Source organism: Protomyctophum parallelum, assembly GCF_964188405.1.
Source record: "Protomyctophum parallelum genome assembly, chromosome: 11".
In the NCBI taxonomy this organism is placed as follows: domain Eukaryota; kingdom Metazoa; phylum Chordata; class Actinopteri; order Myctophiformes; family Myctophidae; genus Protomyctophum; species Protomyctophum parallelum.
The window spans coordinates 38,073,738-38,100,393 of NC_139707.1; the positions used below are offsets into that span (position 1 = coordinate 38,073,738).

General features: G+C 43.0%; 1 protein-coding gene across 1 annotated transcript; it reads right to left on the reverse strand.

The window, feature by feature from the left end:
- Positions 1-431: 431 nt before the first annotated feature.
- On the reverse strand, positions 432-26,656 carry rftn2 (raftlin family member 2). The gene is made up of 9 exons (XM_083777547.1): positions 26,011-26,656; positions 13,503-13,683; positions 9,828-9,936; positions 9,232-9,406; positions 8,147-8,365; positions 5,133-5,242; positions 3,636-3,739; positions 2,943-3,024; positions 432-2,573 (listed from the first exon to the last, which is right to left on the reverse strand). The coding sequence occupies exons 1-9, from the start codon at positions 26,147-26,149 to the stop codon at positions 2,370-2,372; spliced, it is 1,323 nt and encodes a 440-aa protein (XP_083633673.1). The 5' UTR covers positions 26,150-26,656; the 3' UTR covers positions 432-2,369.

Consider the following 26,656-nt stretch of genomic DNA (forward strand, 5'->3'; position numbering starts at 1 on the left):
CCACAAGGTGGGGTGAGTGCACCAAAACATTATGGTCATTGTAGTAATCAAACAGACTACATTGTTCTGGCCATAGAGTGCAAATTTCAAGTTGTGCTACTGATATCTACTACAAATTATATTAATTAACATTGAGTGACTGGAGTTTCTTCCAGTGGTGAAATGTCCCTTTATAATGGGTCTCTCCAGCTCTTTAATATAAAATCCCAGGTGGGTCAATTCCATCCAATCAAGCGAAAGTACGCATTTAGTGTCACATTCCAGTTCTCCCTCCTGGTTGGATAAAATTGTTATTGCAAAAAATGTATGTTGTTTACTAAAGATCAGAATAGAACCATCAACTTATTTGAACAAAATATCAATTACCCTACCTTTATAAGAAAATATATATACCGGTAGATATAGTTGTCTGTAAAAAGATACGATGCATGAACAGGACATAACTATTTTACTATCCCAATGGCATAATACAAAATTTACAACTCATCAAAATGTAAATGCAATATTAATACTTATGTTTAGTATTCCCTGATGGGGATTCATATGGACACATCTGTGGAGCTAAAACACTTAGTCAAACATGGCCGATACGATGAATACAAACATCTCAACATGTTTTCAACTACTCAGAACACAACTTCTGAAATACAAGCTCACCTCAAATATTTAAAATCCAAGGCCATCATCAATAATACTTATTGGTATGTTAACATCTATATATACACACAGCAGCAAGGTATCCTCATGAAAAAAAAAGCCCTTTTCCCTTTAGCATTACGAAATTCTGTTATTTCCTCAACACAATAAGCCGCTTGTTTCTGAAGAACTGAAAACATTCCAGAGCAGACGGACGTGTGAATGCTAGTACCATCAGACTGAAACAATAGTGATTGTGATGTAATGACACTATGAATATTCAGAAAGCATTGACCCCATGACTGTTGAGATCATGATGGGAACAAGTGCACGAGAAACAATCAAACCTAGTGAGGGTGCACGTGGTCCTTTGATTAGAGGGTAACTCAGATTATAACTAATTAAGAAACTCACTCAGTTCTAAATATTTCCAGTTGATTAAATTAAACTAAAAAGGTGCAAATGAGTTGGTCCTAATTCAAAACTGTCATACACCAGTCATTTTACTCATAGCAGCCTGCTGTAATTCGGGTCTGTACAAAGTTAGCTTTTCCAGGCTCAACACTTAAGTTAAGTGTAGCAGCGTATTGCACAGCCAGGCTAGTCTCAGTACCAAGACACAAAGTTTGTAGGAGGAGCTGCATGGAAAAGGTTGCCCTTTGCATTTGTGTCCATGAGACGGCGTCACGGAGCAAGCATCACAGGGTGATGATGAACAGGTGTTGGAACATGGGAGCCCAGAAAAGGACTAATACAAATACTACAAAAAATACCCCTCCCCCACACGCGCACACACACGAAACGGTAAAACTGTAAATTACTGTTTACCGGTCACATGTCATTTGCATCATGAGGTTTCAATTTGAACGGAGGAACTGGGTCATTCAATGTTAGGTCTTGACTTCAAGTGAGGACAAAAACACCTGAGAATCACTGCTGTGGAGGAACCCAAACATGTAGAAAAGTCTTGTTACTTGAGCTTGGTCACAAATTCACAACAAATACAGATTGACCCGTTCTTCCTTTATGTGGAATGTCCTTGTTTTTCCAATCCGCACAGATTATGCATGTTGATTCTTCTTCTGTGATGACTGTCACAGATGTACTGTATGCAGACGTGCACTACAGTCCGAGTTGTGTTACCGTGTTCAATAGTGATGTGGAAAACCCATTAATAAAACCCTGTGATATGTTCTCCTTTTAGCACCAGACTGAATGTGAACATGTGACATCGTGTAAAGTGTCTCCCACAGGTTTTTTTTTTTACCTTTTCCCAAAGAAAAGCTATATAAAACAGAAAAACACAATGTAAATCCACTGCTAAATTAATATCATATTCATTATGGCTTAATTAAAAACACAAAAAAGTGCAGCATTGTCTCTGTTAAAGGAGAGCTTTAAAGAATGCGACCAGGGAAATGCTTTAAAGATTGTGGCCCGGGAAATGCTTTAAAGAATGTGGCCAGGGAAATTAACAGTCTTCTCAGTTTCATCTACAATTTGTGACACCATATGATGTTCAACAATGCAGATGCAGTATTTCTAACCGCTCTAAAACAACAGTGACAGACAGAGGTGCTCAATAGTACAGTATCTGCCCTCACACCCAAAGTATTTATCCTTTTCCTCGGATATGCCTTCTGTTAACCCTTTTGGTTAAGTTAAAACTTAAAACACATCCTCTTCAGTTGAAGAGAGGAGCTGTCCATTTTCAGTCAGTCTCTCGCCTGGCTCTACATGCATGTGACCTCTGCCTTTCCCTCCTCCTGCTCGAAACCGCCCTCCTCCAGGTGGGACAGGGCGCTGGGGTATCCGCCTCCGAAAACAGGGAAGCCTCCGATGCCCCCCATGGTTGGGGAAGGCTCCTCACGGGGTACAGGGCTGGCGACGCCGCGACTCACAGAGCGATTGGACACGTCACTCTGCGCTGACACCGCCTGGTGACAAGGAGTGATCATTCACACAGAGGAAGAATGGACCAATTAAGATCAATGCTGTGGCAAAGACGGTAATTTCCGTACTTGCAAACTGGGTCAGGAAATTGATTAAGTTGCGGAAGTGGAGGTCCAATGTGTCCTTGATATTAATATAAAGCTATCAAGCAAATGTGCCTGCTTTAACTATCTCATACCTGATGATCAGTAAACATCAATGTACAATTTGCACGATTGTGAAGTGTAATTCAACTGTTCCCCACAGGGAGGCAATATACTCCTATATATATGTTTTTCATGTATTGCAAACCATGAGGCAATATTGTGGTATATATATGAAGTGGCTCTAACAGAGCCTCCACGCCTTCTCACCTGGTTCTTGACTTGGACTGGTGCCTGACCTCTCACAGGCCTCTGGAGGAACACCACCTGCTTGGTGGCCAGGTTCCCATCACTAGACACATAAGCACAGCACGACAGTTAGACCACCTGTTTCTCAAGCAAGAGTCCACTGTCCACTTGCGGTCCATGGCATATACGTATATACAGTAACAAAACTAACAGGTTTAAACAGAAAATGCTGTACATTTGTTAAATGTATAAAGAAATATGTTAAGTGATATTTAATATCTTAAAGTAAGTTCATAAAATTTAAAAGCCATACTTTGTAACCCTTTCAATTAAAATTAAGCTATATATATACCTTTCACTGGTATATATGTTTCACAATATTCCACATTAATTCGTTTTTGACAAGTTTGATAAACATTACTTTTAGTCATTAGTGTCTGCCCCTGACACTTAGGCCAAAATGGCACAAGCACCGGAAATGTATTTATTTAACCCCAAAGCTGGGACTCCACAGCATTCATTTTGGAGCATTACTAATTTACTGTGGTTTTGTTTATATTTGAGGTTCCGTGGCATGCAAAGGTTTTGGAACCCCTGCGTTTTAAACGTACCATTAAAACCATGTAAGCTACAAATATTTGTCTTTCCCGTTATAACTAATGATAATACATAATGCATAAAAGTGTCAGGTAGATATAATTTGTAATATATTACCTATCATGTCTGATGATGGGTGTAGGTAGCACACAAGTGAGCAGCCACCCAAACTCAGCCAGAGTGTGGAGGAGGGGTCCGTAATCAGTTTTCACATTAGAGCTCTGTGCGCACACACACACACACACACACACACACACACACACACACACACACACACACACACACACACACACACACACACACACACACACACACACACACACACACACACACACACACACACACACACACACACACACACACACACACACACACACACACACACAGGATTAGACCCTGCAAAATAAGCCGTATCAATGCCCCCAGAGTTATAATGCGAGCAAGCTGAATGATAGATAATTGATTTTAAAATTATTTTAATCTCCTTTAAGGCTCAAAGAGGTCTTGCCCCTAGCTATATCACGGAGCTCTTGCCCCCTCACGGCCCTCCTCGCAGCCTGAGGTCTGTAGGCAAGGGGCTCCTAAAAATCCGTACTGCGAACTACGTCACAAAATTCAAAATAGAAGATACTTTTTTTCTCTTCATTATAGGCTACATCTATCTTAAAAAATAGTCAAAATAGCAGATCTAGCTATGAGCTATTTTCGCACAAAACTGTTGTACAACAAAGTATACCAAAGTATAAAACAGGGCTTAAAGGTAGGGTAAGTGATATTTTTTGGTTAAAACAAAAAGGATTTTGTTAAAAGGTTAAATCACTACATTCTGACAGTTTGTTCAGTAACGGGGGTCTCCCTGCCTCTCCAGAAATGTTCAGGTAGGTGACAACATTTCAGCCAATCAGGAGTGCTCCAGTTCCAAATTTCCAATTACATCTACTCATTTCTTTGTGTCATCACTTACAATTTCATTTGTTTAATCTGTATCCTGACTATGCAGTCAGGATACAGATTACAACAAGTGAAATTGTAATCTATCCTGATTGGATAAAATTGGTATCCCAGTTTCAGTTTCTGAAAATGCATTTTCTGTTTAATAAAAAGCTGGAGAGACATGGAGACTCCCGTTACTGAACAGACACTATATAGCAATGAGTACTATCACAATATAGAGCTTTTTAACACTTATTTTACCCAAATAAAATCACTTGGGCCTCATTCACACGTACCAAACACCAATCAAGTAATGTTTGGTAGTTTTTTTGGTTTTTTGGGCCACCACAATGCTTTTCCAATGGGAGTCACATGGTTTGATCAAACATTTGTGTTTGATTGCTGATTGCTCCCCCCTCAAACAAAAATGTTTGGTCAAACCATGTGACTCCCATTGAAAATGAATTGGAGCCGCAATCAGACATCACACACAGACCGAACATTTGTTGTGTAGGTGTGTACGAAGCCTGAAACTACCTTTAAGTGGTTAATTAGACTAATCGATTTAGTTGATTATTGCCTTCATTCGTTGATATATATATAAAGACAAGAAAAAGAAGAAAATAATCCATAGTCGCAGTGCACTACATGACATGTTTGACATGTTCAGTCATTACTGACCTCGATGACAGTCCACTGTTCTACTACGATGGTGTCGTTGGCAGGAGGAGACGTGCTCCTCTCCTCGTAGACAAACAGCCCCTCCAGCGACCTGGGAACTGGCTCGCCTGCTGTTGGCACACAATTACACACCAATTACAATACTTGTACCATTGTGTCCGATCAGTATATCAGGGAACACATCAGGAAATTAATAATGCATCATTCTTCAAAGCTACGACCCAGTAGAGTAGAGCATGAGAGTATACAGTTGCATCTTCATAACCACAGCGGAAAAGATTCTGCTAAGGGGGACATACATGTCACTGCCAGAATGTAATTGAGATGACAATGAACTAGTTATAGGAAATACAGTAGGCAGTGTGTACTTGTGTCGTGTGTGTGTGTGTGTGCCTGTGTGGCCATATTCATTTTAACTAGGGCTGGGCGATATGGACAAAATCAAATCACTATATATTTGACATTCTTTATCTTTATTTAGTCATTTTCTCCCTCCATACAAGTGTGGCTTAAGTTGTAACCACAGCAGAGACTACCACACCAGTTAAGTGGCCTCTAGTACAATTGTTTAGTAGTTTTCCCACCAGGAGCTAAACGAGCTCTAAACGAGCAAACACTCGTCATAATAACTAACCACTGCATTGAGGAGTGCTAGCCCCTCCTATGTCCAGCTTTTAGTGTGTGTGTAAACACAAACTTCGTCCGAATCTTAACACAAACATTAAATGACATTGATAATGAATGGCCAATTTTGAGTGTTTGTGTAAACACAAACATTAAAAGACATAATATGATGATAAGGGCGCCCCTCACTTCACACAGGTGTGATTTTTATTTTGTATTTCCCTCCACACTCGACTGCCGCCTAGTGGTCTCTAGAGGTGGCTGGATTACTACTCACTTACATCCAGTCTCCCGGCCTCCCAGACTGAGAGAAGAAGAATCGGCTAATGTTAGCATTAGCTCAAGATGTTTACCTTTGTATTTCTGTGAACATAACCATGTGATCCCTTTCTTTGTATCTTCTCTGAAGGGCAGTCCATACTGTCTCCGACCCCCGAACTTTTCGTCGGAAAGATCAGAATTTTTTCTCCGAAGTAGAGTTCGGCAAGTCACAACATCTGGGAGTGCAGCTTTCAGAACAAAAAATCGGAGGAATGCTTTTCAGAAGTTGTACCGGAGCTTTCTGACGAAAAGTTTGATGGTCGGAGACAGTATGGACTGCCCTTTACTCAACCTATTGGTTTTATACCTGTATATATGTTGTGTGTATCTTAGTTATGTACTCAATCTTTTGGTTTTACACCCGTGTATGTATGTTGTTTGTATGTCAAGGTTCTTTATTATTTGTCTCCCGAGGAAGAAATTTGTCCTAGACAAAGGGCCCGCATGCAAGCGTAGCCCTTATGTCCATGTCGCCGCAATGCAGCGCCAAATGTCTGGCCTCGTGGGGTAAGATGGTGGGTTGGTGGGTGGGGAAGGTTTGGGAAAGTAGTTGTGGGAGAAAATGTAAAGAAAAACAAAGAGCCATATTCTCTTTCTGTGAAACTTGTATGTGATGTCATACTCTTTGAATAAAATGTATTAAAAAAAAAAAAATAGGTTTACCTTTCGCCAGGAAAAGGGTACTATGTCGATCGCGATGCGATGAAAAATCACGAATCAGAATATCGGCTGTTTTGTCAAAACCACGGACAGCGCTCAAAGTCTCAGAGATAACAGAAGATCCTACTTTTAATATCGATTTGGGTCTGCATAATGACTAGAACAGCATGTCTATATTCCTAGATTTCCAGACCTCGGATGTCTACACATGATGTGGACGTCTGCCAGTCCATGGAGGGAACAGGAAGCAGGGTCGCTAAGGTCAGGGAGAAACTTCCAAATATAGATGTTGTGGGAGAGAGGGGGAGGGGCCTCAGCCAAAACAGGAAGTGACTAATCAAGAATGTGTGTGTTATGTGAGTTCAGGGGAGGGGGCAGAACTTTTTTTATTTTTTTTTATGAGAAAAGACAACAGGGTGCGTGAATGCACAGGGACAGAGCCAAGTAATGCCCTCAAATTAACAGTGACAGATGTGGATTTGAGAGAGATGATGGGTCACGGCAAAGGATTTGTAATCCCTCTATCTCTGATCATTCCTATGTCTATGGGGTCCCGGCACATTTAATTTGTATTTGATTAAGCAATCTCCTCTGTGAAAGGCAGCGGTGACCTCTTCGCATAGCAATGTCCTGAAGGACAAGAAACTCTGGTGATTGCTTTCATACGCCTGCTGTTCCGAAACCACGGGTACTACGAGTTCTGCATGATCCACAGAAGATTATATACTAGGTCTGATCTGGATCTAATTTGATCTCTTCCTTAGGAGATTGGCTGTGTTCTTGTAGCACTGATGTAATGGATGTTATTCCCCTTATATTTACGTGGTAATGAGATTAAATGGAACAGTGGCACAATCGTGTATTTTATTTTATGACTGGTGGGCAGAATCTACTGCACAGTTGATCACTGATCAGACATCACAACTGCAGCCGTTTTGTCTTGATGAAGGCCAGTGTTGGCTGAAACATGTTGGTTTTAATGTTGTTCCACTATTGAATGAGCCATTAAATAAACTAAAGGCTGTTTGAAATGTTCCAGAAGAGCTGAATTATCCTTTCTCCTTTGGTTTGGTACGCCTACTAAAGAAAAGAGGACCTTCTGGGATTCCTCCAGTACTCTCTTGCGTCCTTTTTATGACATTGGCTCTGTAAGTCTAGCCATATAGAGGAGGGTTTGTCTGTAAGTCTGGGGCTAGTACACACTAACATTAGGCCAACAATGGCCAAGCATTCTTTCCATATATGTTTCAGATTTATAATAGAAGTGAAAGGAGGTTGGATAAGGTTGAAACCTTGCCCTCATTTGCCCTCATGGCTATGTCTTAGACAACTGACTGGCCACGTGAAGCCCAAGATCCAATACCCAATATCACACAGTTATTAGACCCCATCTTCAACAGCAGCAGTACCTTTGGGTGTGTCCCAGTAGACGAAGGAGTCGACCAGTGACCAGCCTTTTCGGTAGTAGGCGGCGGTCAGCTCCAGCCAATCAGCCTCCAGAGCACTCACCACTTGGCCCTTCCTGGAAACACGCATGGAGAGCGCTCCCTGGTGGTACTGGCATGCCAGTGAGTCCAGGGGAGCACAGCCTGGGGCCCATGAGTGGAAGAACACCAGCAGCCTCAGGTCTGATGGATCCAAGGAGAGGGACAGAGAAAGAGTGAGAGAAACAGTTATGAACAGAATAATCCCTTGACAGCAAATGAAAGGAGATCAAAATGGCGTATGTGACAAAACTACAAACTGTATGTCTAAATCTTAAAAGAGGAAATCATCGAAATCAACAACTATTGATGACTTTAACATACAGCCTGCAAGGTCTGTAGACTGAATTATCATCATTACAGTTCATTTTAGTGACGAGCACCTCACCACAACCTTTTCTGCCTAATGTCTACTCTACACAGTAATATCTGTCATAATATAAATTTAACAACACACAGCAGAGAACAAAGAAAGATAGCAAAGGAATCTAAATATTAAAATGCACAACGTTGCTGTTGGGAGGAAACCACCTAACTCCATTTTAGATACATACAGTATATGTCTTTTCGTAAATCACTGCCATTGAACACTCTTTACGTCTGTGTGTTGGGTAAAAGAAATGTTGAACCAATGAAAAAAGGAGAAAACTGTCTAAAAGCAACTAACTCCACCACCTCTCCCCCTCTCATGAAAGTAATTGACAATATATAAAGTCACAACACCACACTTTGATTCTTAATTTCCTCTGAAAAATGAACATTTTGGAGTTCCCGACAGCAGAGATAAAAAGGGCTGTATTTTGCGTGTCTTAAGTACCAGGTCTTATTACTTAACTTAAGACCTGGAGGCGTGGTCAATGCTCTTTGGACACTCAGAATTGCCAAATGGCATTAACCACGCCTCCAGGTCTTAAGTTAAGTAATAAGACCTGGTACTTAAGGCACGCAAAATGCAGGCCATAGTCTGTATGACAAAATTAGTTGATGAGGTGGGTCAGAGATGTTCTCACCCGAGCTGTACGTGTTCTCCTCCGGTTCTCGGTCTCCGGGCGGGGTGCTTGGCGGGCTGCGCGGCGGGGAGCGACAGGCCCTCTTTGGGCTGTGCACTCGTCCATTGCTGATCCCACACACCTGCTGGAGAACCGAGCCAACGAACCGAACACCGCCCCGGGCGCTGCTGTTCACCTGCCCAAGCAAGAGACCAACAAGTTAAGCGACAATGTAATATCAGATACAGAAAAGCATCATCTGCGACATATACTGTGTATATTGCAGAAAACTTGTGTCTCCATATTTCACTTTTTGTTTTTCTTTCGTAAATTAATGCCATACTTGGTCATACAAGAGTGATGCCCAAAAGTTGTCTAGTCTTACAACGTGAGATGAGAGATTCAATTTATTGTCAATGTACAGTACAAGTACAGCACAGCGAAAAGTATTTTCCAGTGTGCTGGTAGATTAGCCAATTCCGCTATTTTTTGAGAATAAAGACTAGTACATTGGATACATTCCTGAAAAGGAAACGGTTTTGGACATATAATGTTTCCCCCCCTGACAGCGACGATACATTTTCCAGATGAGTAGATAAAATGGACGCGTGACTGACCCTGTCGATCAATGCTCTGACAGTGTCTCCAGTCAGCGAATCTCCAGGCAGTGGCCACTCCTCCACCCTTAGAATGGGCACGCTGTGACACATGGACAACGCTTGCTTACTGGAAGACACAAAGACACATACATGTTTGTATCACTACATTTATCATTTGTTCAACCGTAACCATGACACACATCGAGAATTTGTTTTGTTTTGCTTCATCGCTTGACGGGGTTGTTTGCTGAAAATTACCGATGTTCAAAGTTGTAAAAAAACAAAAGCTTAAAGCTTAAATTAGGCTTTACAATTTCCTCCATAAATACAGACTTACAGGATGACTTACTTTCAAAGTGAGGACCAACAACATGTCTCCACTTTTCCCGTATCTTTCTATGACCTCATAAGAACCGAGATACAAACCACACACTGTACACACACAATTTCTACTGCTAATTGCATTTCTGTTAAATAGCCGCCGTGATTACAGGACATTTATAACTGAAGGGTGCTTGATTGTTGGATACTGGAATCAGATCAAGCAGGAATTGCTGGATTGGAAGCAGTGATGCCATTGAACCGGCTGCAGAGTTCACTGCTCACTTGTAATAGGCCCTGCGGTAAGCCCCGCCCGCTCGCTCAGCTGCCTCGATACCGTTGTTAAGCAGGACAAACATCAGCGAACCTCCATTGAGGACCGTGTTATGTCGGCGTTTTTCCGAAGAGGAATAGAAGCATTCACATCAACAACATTCATACTATAATAACGCCATGGTGAAACGTTGCTGTTGGGCGTCCTGCAACAGTGCTTCATAGGCACCCAGAACGTTTGGGGCATTTCTTTTTACTCCATTCCCGTGGATGCGCACAATGTTTACATTCTAGAGGAGGAAGCGGCGGTGGCGTCACTCGTTCACCCTCCCTGCTACTATCATACTAGTATTAACGTCAACCTTTACTAAACAATGGTTAAATCAACTGTCTAATAAACAACTAACAACTTACCTTGGAGCAAATGGTGTGCTTTGTAACTTTCTAGTTGCCACTTGCTTGTGTTGGACGGCAGCCACATAACTGAGGATCTGAAAAAAAAGAACGCTGCTTACCCCCCCCCCTTCTGCATCCAAAAAGTGAAGGTCCGCTAATGGTCTAAACTATTTTCTTTGCCGTTCCTAAATTCAAAATAGTTTAGACCATTAGCAGACCTTCACTTTTTGGATACAATGTGCAGAAAATGGTATTAAAGCAGCGTTCTTTTTCTGAACCGCAGTGGGAGGGAACGTGACTGGAGGCTGGAGCCTGTGGCTGCCGTCCGACCAACACAAGCAACTGAGCGTGGAGATTAGAAAGTTACAAAGCACACCATTTTGCTCCAAGGTAAGTTGTTAGTTGTTTATTAGACGATTGATTTAAACATTGTTTAGTAAAAGTTGACGTTAATAGTATGATTTAGTAGCAGGGAGGGTGAATGAGTGACCGCCGCGTCCTCCACCTCCAGAATGTAAACATTGACATGTGCATGATGTGCGCACCCACGGGAAAAGGAATAAAAAGAAATGCCCCAAACGTTCTGGGTGCCTATGAAGCACTGTTGCAGGACGCCCAACAGCAATGTTTCACCATGGCGTTATTATAGTATGAATGTTGTTGATATCAATGCTTCTATTCCTCTTCGGAAAAACGCCGACATAACACGGTCCTCAATGGAGGTTCGCTGATGTTTGTCCTGCTTAACAACGGTATCGAGGCAGCTGAGCGAGCGGGCGGGGCTTACCGCAGGGCCTATTGTCATTGAGTGTCAGACACTAGCCCATAAATCAGGGTACCCCAATAGGCGGCCCGCGGGCCATTTGCGGCCCACAGAGCGCCCCCTTGTGGCCCATGAAAGAATTTCCAAAAACAAAAAGGGTCCCAGATATAAATGGCATTAAATGGGGGTCAGTAGCCTATGCATGTCAAACTGGGCATCCTTTTCAAATGGGGTCTTGCCCTGAAAATGAATTTTCAGGGCAAGACCTCGACCTCGCGCGTGCAGACTCGGCCCACAGCCTGGTACGCTAGTCAAAATATGGCCCTTGAGGAAAATTAATTGGGGAACCCTGCCATAAATCATTCATCAGCCCAGCGTGAGATGGCTACTAGCTGCCTTCTCAGCGTTTAGACAGAGGAACCAAGGATGAACAACTTAACCTTCAGACTCAGTACTGTATACACACACACACACACACACACACACACACACACACACACAGTACAGTACACACGAGTGTGAAAGTGTGTGCTTCTTCTACTATCTCCCAGTACTGCTACTACCACTTAAACAATTATACTTGGTTGACCAACCAGGGTCCCCAAGGGGTCAATAGTTGGTCCCCTCCCTTTTCCCCCACTTCTACCAGATCTCTTTGCCAAAAAGAGCAGATCTACTGTACAAGCCCACAGTGTGTCGAGCGGCTATTAATATTCAGCGAATGTTCACCTATTTTCGCCAAATGTTGGCCTACAATCACATGCCTGCAATAGAGATGCTAGGGCAATGCAGTGATTCTCAACCTGTGGGCCAGGGCTAACTGGTGAGCCATGAGGCTATTGCAAATGGGCCCCCAACTAATTGACAAAACATTAAATTATTAATGAAAATATAACATTAATAATTTAATATTTAAAAGTAATAATTATAATAATGTTTCATGGCTGCCGTGTTAAGTGGTCAGATGGGTGGGCCGCATTGAGAAGTCCTCAGACTCCCCACTATAACCACGGTGACAAAAATGACATACCGGTACTTGGTTTACTGATGCACCGAATATTCGGCCGGAGAAAATATTCGACAGAAAATGGCTAAAAATGCATTTTCGGCCTATTCGGTTTCGGCCCGAATAGGCAGAAAATATTTCACCGAATAGTGTACGCAATTAATACAAGAGCTGAATAAATGTTTTATGGACCCATAATAGTGATTATTATTTAAGTTAAGTTTTGCCATAACCATTTATTTTGCCATAAATCAGGTAGCTTTAAGGTACGGCCATGACAGCAATGGTAGGAAAAAAGATATATAATATTAATCATATTCTGTATTCGGCCAACCGTTTCCTATATTCGGTATTCGTTTCGGCCAAGAATTTCCCTTTCGGTGCATCCCTTGTTATCCCAACCTCTCAGCCCCTCTAGGGGAAGCCCCGACGCCATTGGCTGCGATGAGACCGCTGTTGTTGGGGTACTTCTTTTTGCCAATGCCGTGTGCCTATAGGACAAACCAAACCAAAACAAAGTCTCCAGGACCCCGTCTCTGTCACGACAGTCTGTCCTCCTGCTGGTGCTTGGCATGAAATATGCAGCCCACCTCATCCATCATTCATCTATTTACTGGAGTGCATGCACATGAGTGGGTATGTGTGCGTATGACCGGACGTGTATGAACACAACATCTCCAATATGATGTTTTGATGTGAACAGAGCATTCCCGTTGGCATCTGGCATATACTGTACCTCACATGTCACTGAGGGACCTTCGCAATTTGACAATAGGCCTTTAGGGGCTCGCCTGCTAAAGGGGCACATGCCACCCTGCTGGCCTGAGTTCGAATCCAACCAGAGGCTTGTACAGTACATCTTGACTACATCTCGGGGCATGACTGAACGTCAGTGCTGTATATCTACACATACCCTGAGTATATCTAAACATACCTGGGCCGTGGCCGTGCCAGGATGACGCGGTACAGCAGGCTGAAGGGCAGCGAGCGCGTGCGCCCCACAGACAGGATGATGGGGTGCAGGGCGGCCAGGACGTAGCCCTGGGTGTAGTAGGGCTGAAGGGCCTGGGGCAGCTCACAAAGAGACGACACATACTGCACCGTGGGACGGCTACCTGGATGGAGGGAGACGGGGAGGGAGGCAGTGGAAAGGTGGGGTACAGGGGGAGAGAACATGAGAAAGAACGTGAGTGACTGCTGTATAGTGCTGTTGTCCCTTCTTATGGCATGAAAAGACAGTACTCTGCTCTCCAGAGCATAGATGAATACAAGCGATCTTAGGAAGACAGGATAGAGTAGACTGAAGGTTATGGGGCTCACCTGGTAAGAGAGTGCATAGTACCACATAACAGTACATGGGATAGAGTCTTCATGTGTACTCATGATTGAGCATGAGCAAGACACATGATTGAGCATGAGCAAGACACATGATTGAGCATGAGCAAGACATGATTGAGCACAGCAGACAGGTTGGTGCTGTCTGCTGTGCAATGTGCACGTGTGTAATGCACATTGTAAAGCGCTTTGGATAGGCACCATATAAAACGAACTAAAGGCCAGTTGGTTCTTCTGAAGCAAAATACATATTATGAAGCATGTGGCTTTAGGAGCTGAGCGGATGTCTGATTATCCAGAGAAACCCAAATAGAGGCCACCAACTAACCAAGCCTTGTGGAGGGAGGGAACTTAAGCACCCACGCACCACATGCTCACGTAACGTCTGTATATATATATGCATTATATTTAGCTAGGTTCCCCCAGCTGTGGTCTGTGTGATCTGGTAAGGGCAGTTCCCCTAACTGTGCCAAGGGAAGGTGTGGCACACACAGCTATGCTAGCTGAGCCACACTGTCCTTACACTCTGGAATACAATCTGTCAGTCTGGTTGTAGTGATGTACAGAGTAATAGAGGTGGCTACAGTAATACAGTATGTAAAACTACAATTCAGCATTTTATGCCCTTTTATGACATTTCACCCTTTTTTCAAAAAAATATATGTTAATGACGTTGAGAAGATTTAGAACACTTTCCTGCGGGTCTTTATGTGTATAATATGTGGTTTTAGATATTTTAGATTCTAGCAGTGAGCCCAGTGTCTCTGATGTCATGGACACTGGGGTCACTTACTTCCTGGACTACAATTCCCATAATGATTTGGTGCACTGCTCCTCCTTGTGGATAGGGGGAGGGCTGTCTTACTGAGACAACATGTAGTCCAGGAAGTAAGTGATCCCAGAGACACTGGACTCACTGCTAAAATCTAAAATATCTAAAACCACATATTACACACAAAAAGACCCCCAGGAAAGTGTTCTAAATCTTCTAAACGTCATTAACATTATATTTTTTTGCAAAAAGGGTGAAGTGTTCCTTTAAGAGGCCCCTGTTTCTAGAACCAATCGTGCCCCTGCTGTTCTAGTTGTGTGTACTCTGGTGACAATCTCCCAGGGTTTGTTGCTAAAACGGAGGTGAAGCAATTCAAGAGAGGACGGTGCTTCACATTGGGGCAGTGATGCGATTGGTTACCAAAGCAGTTGGTGTAGGTTAGTGACGGTTCTCGCCACTGTTGGCAATGAAATGACTTTTGATGCCACCAGCAACACAAAGCTAGCCGAAGCCTTACCTCCTACATCTTAAAGGAGAATTCCATACTAAAAGGCTTTCTTACCTTTCTTTGTAGTTGTTACGTCCCCATCAAAGAGGTCCAGGTGTTATTTTGTGCAAAAGCTCCTTATTGGCTATTTCCCCTACCATAAGCCCTAAATGAATTGCATTGAATTGAATGGGAATTGAATGGGGCTATGGGGTGTTGTGCTAATTCGCTTATTTCCATCGCTCAAAATTATAATTGTTTTGTATATATCCTCTCTTCATAATGTAAATAATAACCCAAGCGGCACACTTTACTACTTATTTCGATGGAAATAAGCGAATTAGCACAACACCCCATAGCCCCATTCAATCCAATGCAATTCATTGAGGGCTTATGGTAGGGGAAATAGCCAATAAGGAGTTTTTGCACAAAAAAACACCTGGACCTCTTTGGTGGGGACGTAACGAATACAAAGAAAGGTAAGAAATGTAAGAAAGCCTTCTAGCATGGAATTCTCCTTTAACGCTATGCCTATGTCATCTCCCCGCCTGCTTTCTGACTGATTCATCTCACTAAAAGAATCCAACAGTTGGAGATTTGTTAGAAAACCATCAGTTCCACAATGTTAACCACAATGTTAAGTGACAGCAACACATTATGTGTTCTTCACTGCCGATAAGAATGCCACACATGTCTGCAATGGTGACAGGTGTATCCAGATTCCAGAATGTGATCGGATTGTTCTTTTTAGGGCACTTCTTCTGCTTAACTAGCTGGAACAGTGAGGAATGACAGGAGAGACAGGGTAGTTAGTGCAAGGGGATGACATGTGAAACAGGTCAGCTGGATCGGAAGCCAGAACATAGTAATTAGGTCTCTTACACAGAAAATTCCAGAGTGTTGATTTAACTCTTGTGTAAAAATGGAACTGCAAGGGTCCATTTATTACACTTTAAATTTGACTGTGCACTGTAGAGAAAGCTATATGCATAGTGCACACACATGTTGCAACTGATATGCATTTTGTAAATATCATGCAGATTAGTAACCTGCATGCTGTTAAATAGTTAGACTGGATTGAGTCTCATGTTGTTCCTTTTCTCATGGTTCCTTCCGACTACCACAGTGCCTGACTGACCATTCCCATACTTCCTGTGTCCACAAAGAGTGGCTGTTCACAGAGTGGCTACTGGCTATATGCCATGCGCGCACACACACGCGCACACGCACACGCACGCACACACACACACACACACGCACACACACACACGCACAGGGTGTTAGTGAAAAAAAGAGCCTCAGACATATTTAACACATTCCAAGGTTCTAACGCACAAAACATTTTATAGAGGTGGGGGGGGGGGGGGGGGTGTACGAGAGAGAGAGAGAGACAGAGAGAGAGAGAGAGAATTCCTTACTGCAAGTGCAACCCCCACGTTTTCACACACAAACACCCCTGCGAGCTGAGACAGTAAACAGCCGAGCTGACCAAGTGAATGAGAATGAGACTGAACTGGTTCAGTGGAGCCACTGTGACTGAACCAGTCTCTGAACAAACACCGTTAAGTGTACTCACACCATTCACAAGCCTATGAACATCCTCAAGTCGGTGTGCTTACTGTAATATAATAGGTCTTAGGTTGCATCAGGCCTAGAGCAATGAATCTCAACCATCTTGACAGTGTGAGGGTGGGTCACACACCTGAGTCAGTGTGGCAAAACACTGCAGCCAATGCCCCCCCCCCCCCCCTTTTTATTTTAGACAATTTTATATCGAGACACACACACACACACACACAAACACACACACAGTTTCGTTGGGGCTACAGCTCTTCTCCTCTTCTGCTTCCAGCCCTGCCCCCCCACCCCTTTCCTCCTGCCACTCACTCCCTCAACCCCACACACTGAGGCTTCTGTTCAGTGTTGTGTGGGAGAAAAAAATGAAAGTGTTTGGGGTGGTGGGGGGGGAGTAAGTGCTGGAAAGGGGTAAGAGAAAGACGGGGGATAAGGGAGGGACGCATGATACGGAAAGGTTGTGGTTGAGCAGCAACTGAGAGGAGCAGATTTGGAGGAAGGAGGTGATGGTGGTGCCGGACTGCCGGTGGTGGGGAGGGGGGGGGGGGGGTACAGTTGGGGAGGGGTTGTTACAAGATACCGTTTATGAGCCAGAAAGCCTTGTGTGTGTGTGTGGGAAACGGGGAGCTTGTGAAAGTGTGAAAAGGAGAAAGCTGCTTGGCAACTGTTCAAAGAGAAAAACAATAAAACTGACGCTCTGTTTTCAATACGGGGGTGCCCACAGAAGAAACACAGCAAAGAGGAGGAGAGAGAGACAGACAGACAGACAGACAGATCCTTGCATATAAACGTGAAAAGCTCATGCTAAAGTAACGATTAGGGAAGCAATGCACTTATCCTATACTAACGTTAGCAGATCATTACGTTAGTCCAGAGGTCTGTGGGAATTGATTCAGCACAGTGTTAACTTCCCCCTGTGTTCTTCTCCAAACGTAATAAATACATACAACATAATAATCCAGCCTATGCAGCTAGATTATAGAAAGGCAAAGGATGAAACTCTCCCAGTATAGAAAGTCTTAAATAGGTAATGTCACAATAAATTCCCCAGAGTGACAGGGGAATTAATCCTACAATCAGTTATTTTACCCTTCATTTAATCTGTTGTGTCTTCTTCTATCCTCCAGTCCCAACTACGAATACGTCAAGCTAAGCCATTTATTTATCCACCAAATTATCATACAGTGACAGTGTGCTCTTCCATCATAATGTCAATTCATTTGAGTTTACTCCCTTCACTGCCCACTCCAAAGTGAATTGAGCCTGTGTGCCATTAAAACACTTTTTGCCGGGGAATTCTTCAAAATAAAAGGCGCTAGAGTGCCACCGGTATGGCAGATTTCACTCTAAAAGCCCCTCCCTTCCGTTCCCCCCCAAAAACGGGAGGCATAATCTTCCGTTCTTCCGTAACAACCTCTGGTCACACTAGAGTCTCTCTAGAAGTGTTAATATCCCAAACGAGATGCATGCTGAAGTCAGAAATGACGACAGAACATTGTCCTTCTGGTCAAAAGCATGGAGAGTTCCCTAGATTAGTAGTCGTAAACAGGTCGTTAAGAGGAAGCAATCTGATTGGTTGAAACGGTTTCTAGCCGTTGATCAAACCAGCACTGTTCACCACCTAATCAAAACAAATAATTCAGCCGCTCTGTTTTCACAGAGCGCTAGCAAACTCGGTGGCTAGGCTAGCTAGTTTCTTTGGACATTTGTGGTCGTAGTGACTACATCTGTCATTAAAAGAATATATTTTTTCAGCGATTTTCTTAGTTTTAAGGGTAACTGTTGTAGAATTGCAATATTACACTCAAGGGTGTTTATCGTGATTATTGCCACGACAGTGATGCGGTAGGGGAACGAGACGAAACAACACCCTCTCGTGTAATATAAGTGAACAGCAAACACCATACTGAACCTTTTACGAGTTACAATTTTACAAGTACACTGCTCACTGCAGGAGAGGCCAATACAACCAAAAAAACATTTTTTTTATATAAAAAAAGACCTAAAGACACCTATACACGTCGTCCTTATAGCACCCTGTGGTTTTGATTCTAAAGACGTGTATACACGTCCATGGCATAGAAAGAACTAACACTTTTTCGCTATTCTGCTTTTATAAATTATTATGACTCATGCTGGAATTAGCTGTATTTATCGTTAAGTTAAGTCATTCACTGAAAGAAATATTTAGTTGCATCTCTGCAAAGGTTAAATTTGATGGTTATCCAAGACTGTAAAATAATCTGCATGTTGGGCAATATGGTGATAAATATCGTATTGTGATTGTTACAAAGGAACGTAGTGCCTCTCTGACATCACAACCAGGACGTCAGGAGTGACATCACTCTCGACATCCCAACACCATAAATACCGATGCCTACGCAGGTTTAGACGGAACGAAGCAAGAAGAACCCAGATCACGTAGCACGCCTTGGATACCATATCAAGATCTCGCTACTGACCCCTGCGCTCAAAGACGATAGGTTATCCAGTCCCTATCTCTTCGGCATCCCACCAGGCCATATCTAGGCCTCGGTCACAGTGATAAATATTTTATCGTGAGGTTGTACCCAAGGTTATAATAGTTTTGGTTTTTTCATTATAGTTTAGTTTTAGTTAGTTTTGACTTGTTTTTTTCTAATTCAGTTAGTTTTAGTTAGTTTTTAGAGCGGGTTTGCTAGTTTTTATTTAGTTTTTATTTTGTTGAAATGCTTAGTTTTAGTTTAGTTTTAGTTTAGTTATAGTTTAGTTTTAGTTTTATTTGTCAGGTATAGGATTAAAAAAGATCAATAAGTATTGTGTAATAAAACCTAAAAGATATACCATTTAAAAATATAAACTCTAAAAGTTCAGAAACGTAACTTTGGTCCTTTATTTCTCCACTTTGATGATACCATTTGGTATTGTGTTTTATATCATTTTAATCGTTGATCGTTGTCACCTGTACAACGAGGTATAGTCTGTATAGATTGTAAGAATCGGGCATTCGTGGAATGAGCAACACAGCTAAACGTGTGGGTAGCGCCCCCAAAAAATGTGCCAAAATTGCAAATGGTTGGTATACCAACCCTTGCTTTGAGTTGCTTAGTGGATTGGATGATTGCACTCTCCCACAGTAATAAGGAAAAAACAACACTTGGTTCTGTTGGTTGCATGTACACTCGTACAGCACGCCCAAGCTGATCCCACAAGTGTTCAATTGGGTTGAGGTCTAGACTCACAGCATTTCCACTCCTACATTTTGGAGGTACTCTGTGATCCTGGCTCTACGGGGCGAGCGTTGGCATCCTGGAGGATGACGTTAGGTCCAAGATTCTGAAGATATGGGATCACCACTGGCTTCAGAATCTCACTGCATTGAGATTGCCTTTAATGATGACAAGTTCTGTCTTGCCCGTGAGAGAGATACTGTTCCATACCAAACCAAGCTGTTGTGGCAAGGGTGAATAAATACCAACCACTTGCCATTTTGGCAAATGTTTTGGCAAATGTGTGCTACCCACACATTTAGCTGTGTTGCTCATTCCACAAATACCTGATCCTTATATAATAGGCCTATACGCTTCCTAAGTGCTCCGCATATTTTACTATCATCCTTTTCCACAAGGCACTTCCTTGCGTCTCTCTCCCATATTGGACTGTCTCTTTCTTCCAACTTTTCCTGGCAGTGTCCGAGCACGAAAATAGCGTTTGTTCACCACCAAGTGTCACTGTTGCACAGCCTAACACACAGACACACACAGGCCAGGGAGGAGGGCTTACAGTACAGTACAGTACAGTACAGTACAGTACAGTACAGTACAGTACAGTACAGTACAGTACAGTACAGTACAGTACAGTACAGTACCACTCACTTAAGACGGGTTTGATTTTCCAAGTAACATGCAGTCAGTTTCAGGCAGTGCAGAATGTAAACAAGCAACGTAAAGTGTGGCTACATGCTGCCGTACGGTGCTGAAAACAGCCGTAAAACTTGTTGGAGAAATGAGGAAATTAATCAAATTAATTTAAAAGGTTTATATTATGAATTTCCGAAATGCATATAAATATTGATAAAAACTATAACTAAGGGTATCTTTTCTATAATTTCAGTTAGTTTTGTGAACACACAATACAGTTTCAGTTTAGTTATCGTTTTTAATTTATTTTTAGTTTTTATTTAGTTTCAGTTAACTAAAATGTTTTTTTAATTCTAGTTTTCGTTTTTTAGTTAGTTTTAGTTAACTATTATAACCTTGGTTGTACCACCTTGTAGGTGGTTGTATCGTGATTGATATTATATTTTTCCATATCGCCCACCCCTAAATTGGGGGAGAAAAACACTGAAATGAAATACGGAAACAATCAACTATGTATGAATGACAAGCACAGGGGCGTAACTAGCGTGAAGCAGAGTCCAGAGGCATTTGGGGCACACGGCCGCCAAACTGTGCCGTCGGTAAAATACAATTATAAATACATATACAGAGATGCAAATGAATGACAGTTGAGTTGAGCCCGGTGGTGGCTGCTGCTAACACACTGTGCTCAGCTGCTGCTTCTGCTGTCGCAGGTTAGGTACATTCACAACTACTGTATAGTGTATACAGTGTCCTGCTTTTTATAAACCAAAACGCAGTTTGGGCTGTTTTCACCAGCTGCTGCTCCTCTGTTCACAATCGTGACAGACAGGTACCTTCACAACTATACTGTACAGTGCCCGTGCTCCGCTGTTTATAAACCAAAACTCAGTTTGGGTTGTTTTCACCGGCCGCCGCGCTCACGGGGAGAGGGGAGGTGTTGCAGTCGGGGGCACCCGCTGACCAGCTTGCGTCGGGGCTTACTGATGTCTAGTTACCGGTACACACACACACACACACACACACACACACACACACACACACACAGTAGTCAGCTTGGGGAAGCATTGCCCATTAAGCACTTTGATGTGCTGCCTGCCCCTGTACGGGGCCCCAGATCTAGTCGGTGCTCTCAGCAGGAGTAATGGCCTCTAAAAAGGAGGCCAAGCTCACTGGGCATACTGGTCACAGGTCTGTGGGGTGAACAGTGTGACTGTGTGTGTGTGTGTGTGTGTGTGTGTGTGTGTGTGTGTGTGTGTGTGTGTGTGGAAGTGAGTGTGCAAGAGAGCAAGGAGTAAAACGTGAGAACTGGGTACCATGTGTGACAGCCACTCTGTATTGCGTGCCCCACTAACCCTCCATCTTTTCAAGGAGAAGCAAGGACAGGGCAGGGTGGGGTTGGGAAATCTGTCACAGGAAATACTCTCCTAGCGGTGGAGAGGGGTGCATCAACTAACACCAAAACCTCATTCACGCTGGCAACAGTGAACAGGCAGTTATTAGCATACAGAGCTGAAACAGACCCATTAGCTGGGCTGGCTATTAGAACTGGCGGCAGGGGAAAGAAATCAAATCCCTAAGGTGGGAAATGAGAAATTATGTCTTTAACGTCTTTCTTTGCACAGACCTCAAGGGTCTGTGGAACATGAATGAAACATGAGTGTATAGGAACTTTTTGCTTTTGTGCTTCTGGAATTCAAATGTCTTAAAGCACAGATACACATTTTTCTAAAAAATATATTCAGCAAAAGACTCCACGAGTTGGCACCTTATGTTCTAACTTAAAGATGGATTGCTGTGATTTTTGTACTTTTTCTGTTTTGCATGTGTCTATGGAGTTAACATTACTCTAGACCCCCAGGTGTGGTTATAATATTCAAATATGTCTTCCCTGTGTATTTTTGAGTCGTGCAACCACTCAGCGGTGGTAATTTTCCGATATCAAGACCGCTCCGCAAACCGTTCGGCCACCGCTGCCTGGCTCTGTCCATCCCCGGCTGGGTCTGTCCGAGCACGAAAATTGCGTTTGGTTTGTTTGCACAACCAAGTGTCACTGTTGTGCAGCCTAACACACACACACACACACACACACACACATAACTGTATATATGATAATTTGGGGTGGTACAGTACAGTACAGTGACGGGGCCACCTGGGGAAACTGTCATTTCTCAACCATTTCGGTTCCTAACCTTATATAATTAACCTTGAACGCTGAAAGCTTTTGAGTCAAAAGGCCCAATCGAACTAACACCATTTTAGTGTCATCATAACCCTAACCCCTCCCACATTATCATACAACAACAGCTGTGGGAAAGGCTTAAGTTCAGGTGGGTGGTGCTAAGGTGAAAACCAGGTATACTTAATGAACTGGAGGATGTGGCCACAAAAACATAATTTAACACTTTCTGTACACTTTTTTGAAAGAAATCTTCCTCCTAGTATAATCATAGTAGATGATCATGTTTTAGGGTGGGGGGGGGGTCACGGCACTCCATCTTTAAGGTTCAATCAAGACCATGTGACTTTGGACACAAAGTGTACACAACCCTGTCCCACACATGAACGAAACCACCAGAGGCAAAGAATTCAGTTACACCTCTGGGTTCCAGGCATCTGCATGCCAGGTGCTATTCAGGAATGGAACACTCTTGACATGTGTGGTTATTAATGCTTAAAAACATACATGCCCTTAAGCTGACTACTGCTGGCTTCTACTCCTCCTTCACATAAACTGCGTTTTCATCAAAGGCCAAGTTCTCACAAGTTTGTCAAATTGAAAGCAGCATATCATGGACGAGTTTTTGATAGACTTATTTTCTATCAGAAGATGAAAAGTTCCTTGAAATTCACCTACTTCTTTCTTCTTTCTACATATTAAAGAATATTATAACAACACCCAAGGGGCCAACTACATCGCCTGACATAATGTAACTTTGGGCCATAACAAAGTCACATACATAATATGCATTTTATTTAACCATCATCATGAATATTTAATATCATTGGTCTTTTGTCAGGTGTATGATGTGAACAAAACACTAAATTAACATACCGGGAGCCTTTTCTCAGCCTCATTTCACATTACCAAATGTAACCAGACGTGCAAGGTAATGTATGAAATAAAATAGCCTTTCTTTGAGCCCTTCAAATGGGACAACAAGGAATCCCGAGAGATTATACTCTGGGAAATGCCCAGGTTAATACAACACTTCAATGTAAAAATGGCCCACACTTTGGACACCCCTGACTCCAGATGGTAGCCTTAAAGAGTGAGGCTTGACTTATTCATACTCAACTTACTGCTGTAGAGAGAAACATAAACTACCATAAGCAGACGTGTAAACCCGGGGTCAACACGGAAAGAAATAGTGGCCTTGTTCTTGTGGTGTGACAAATTATACAGGGGCCTGCATCCATCCACAGAAACGTTATCTATTACATTTGGGGTCCCAGGTGGCTCAAGTTAAGTAAACCTTGATGTGATGTGATCAATGTATGCTGCTTGTGTGTGCGAGAGGCGAGAGCAATAAACCTGTGATATCAACTTCTAGGGAACAAAACAAAGAAAGCACAGCTGCATGTGACTTCATGTTCCCTGGATTGGCTACCTCACATAGCCCACATGCCTACAGTATATGTTTTCCCTCCGTCAAAATCTTGATATGTTTTATGCGTATCCGTTTGTTTATATGGACTGAGTGTGGACTTTTATGCTGATTATGTCTAATCCCATGTACATTACAATTACCTGCTCCTATGTGGACCTGATGTGTTACCAACATTTGCACCCGTTTAACCTCATGTACATATGGTATCTTGAATCTTCTGGTTTTATGCTATGTGTGTATGTAGATATCTAGATTGTTTTTTGTCTCCATCAGGCCGAAGGCATGGAGAGAGAGTATGTTTTGCCGTCTGTTACCAGCTAATCTCCGGCACCATTAACCCGGTCGATGCCAAATTTTGCACACACACTCCCTGGATGCCAACGTTGGACCTCTGCCCCAACATTTCCAGAATGGTCTGTTATAGCCCCACTAGGAGGTCGACTTTTGTGAAATACATTTTTTTATATTACTCCTCCAGATTCGGTACAAAATCCTGCAAATCGTTACACAGTGGGCGTGTTCGGAAATACCGCACCAGGAGCGCACTCACCTATTAGTTTGCATTGCACAGTGAGCTCAGTGCGCTATTTCCGAACGCGCCCAGTATCTCTATAGTCATGTGTTCAAGGATTGGCCCGTTTTGAACAAAATGCCTCAAATCATCACACAGCGTGCAATTTACGTGAAATCTCTCACGGACTTTCCTACTAGGCTGAGGAATATATCCCACCCTTTTCACATTGGCCTCATGTTATAGCGCCACAAAACACATTTTTGGAACAAAATGCCTCAAATAATCCAATTGCCATCCAAGAAGAATTGCCTAAGAAGAAATGGCACCCTTTTCACATTGGTCTATTATAGCGCCACCAGGAGGCCACAACCTGTGCCTCGGGCCTGTGCCCCTAGAGCCAGTTTATCTAGTTTTCCCTTTCTGAAAACACAAATGATTGAGCAAAAAAAAACGTTTCACCAACCGCTTTACACCCTGTAAACCTGTGTGTGACAATAAAGTTGTTTCTTACACTGACAGTAAAAGCAGTAGGAGACAGACACAGGAAACAGAGCTGTTGAGGCACTTGGAGGGAATTATTATGTGCAGGGCAAAACATCCCCAGCCCAGGCTGGTTTTCATGCTGCATCGGTGCATCCTGCATGTAGTTCCCAAATCATTAGAAGCCAGTATCTGTCACCATCATTATGGCATCTCTGGCCCCCTAATTTAAAACGAAGCACTTCACATCACGCTAGGATGCCATGGAGGGCCCACTGTTTACATAGCAGGCACTCATTCAACAGCATAATCACCATTTCCTTCCAAATAGGTCACAGTCAAAACAACCAGACAGTCAAACCAGTGAAGGGATTATCCTTGAAATATGAAAACCATGGCCATCTGTGATTATCATACACATTTAAATTAGATTACATATCACAGCAGAGGTGTGTGTGTGTGTGTGTGTGTGTGTGTGTGTGTGTGTGTGTGTGTGTGTGTGTGTGTGTGTGTGTGTGTGTGTGTGTTGGGAAGAAGGGGCACTGAGGAAAACATCTTCTCTGACTCTGACCTATTTCTAGATGGGTTGAAATAACATCTCTGTTGCCAGGAAAAGTCCAGACTCTACACGTGTGGTGGTGAGTAACAGGGAAATAATAATGAGAGTCATGAACCATGGCTAGGAAATAATAAGAATTGCCAAAGCAAAACTTGTAAATACTATAGGTCAAATAGTGATTATATTATCTATTGAATTATGCAAAAGTGACGATAACGTTAATTTAATTCAATGAATTGATCATGACAGCAAGCAATAGCAACAGCCTACCTTCCAGACTGAAGTCCAGTAGTACGTACTCGTACACTGTGTCTGTTTTTGACTCCACTTGCGGTCTTTTCAAAGTGGAGTAAATCTTCCCGGGGGTGCTGTCCTCCGGGTCTTCCAGTTTGCGCAAACCGCAGCCCATACTCCCCGTGGCGGGATATCCAGCTCACAAAGCCCGATAGGAGCACGGCTGTAGCCCGCTCTGTCTGTCTGTCTGCTGCTGCACAAACTGCGCTTCCCTTATTTTCCGCTGTGAAAGTTAACGGGATTGCCCCATCCTCTTGTTAACGGTCTTAATCCCCCCGAGTCTCCACGGATAACCACGATGATGTCCAAGAGTCAGAGCGAGACCGTGCACCGACACGCTTCAACTGTAACTCCACCTCAAAAGACGCATTTCAATCGTTTCGAAGAATCACTCCCATTGAAGTGCGGCGGAACGCTCAAACGCTCCCTTGAGAAAAGTTTGTCTGAGGGGGGGGGGGCGAGTAGTAAAGTGACAATAAACTAACACACTTACTTCTTTACAAACTGATCCCGTGAATTTGAAATGAGTCAACAAAATGTTACCGCCTTCTGCGAAAAACAGAGTGAGAGTGAACGTAGTTCTTGAAACATGCAGCAATGAGCAAAGTATCTGAGCCTGAGC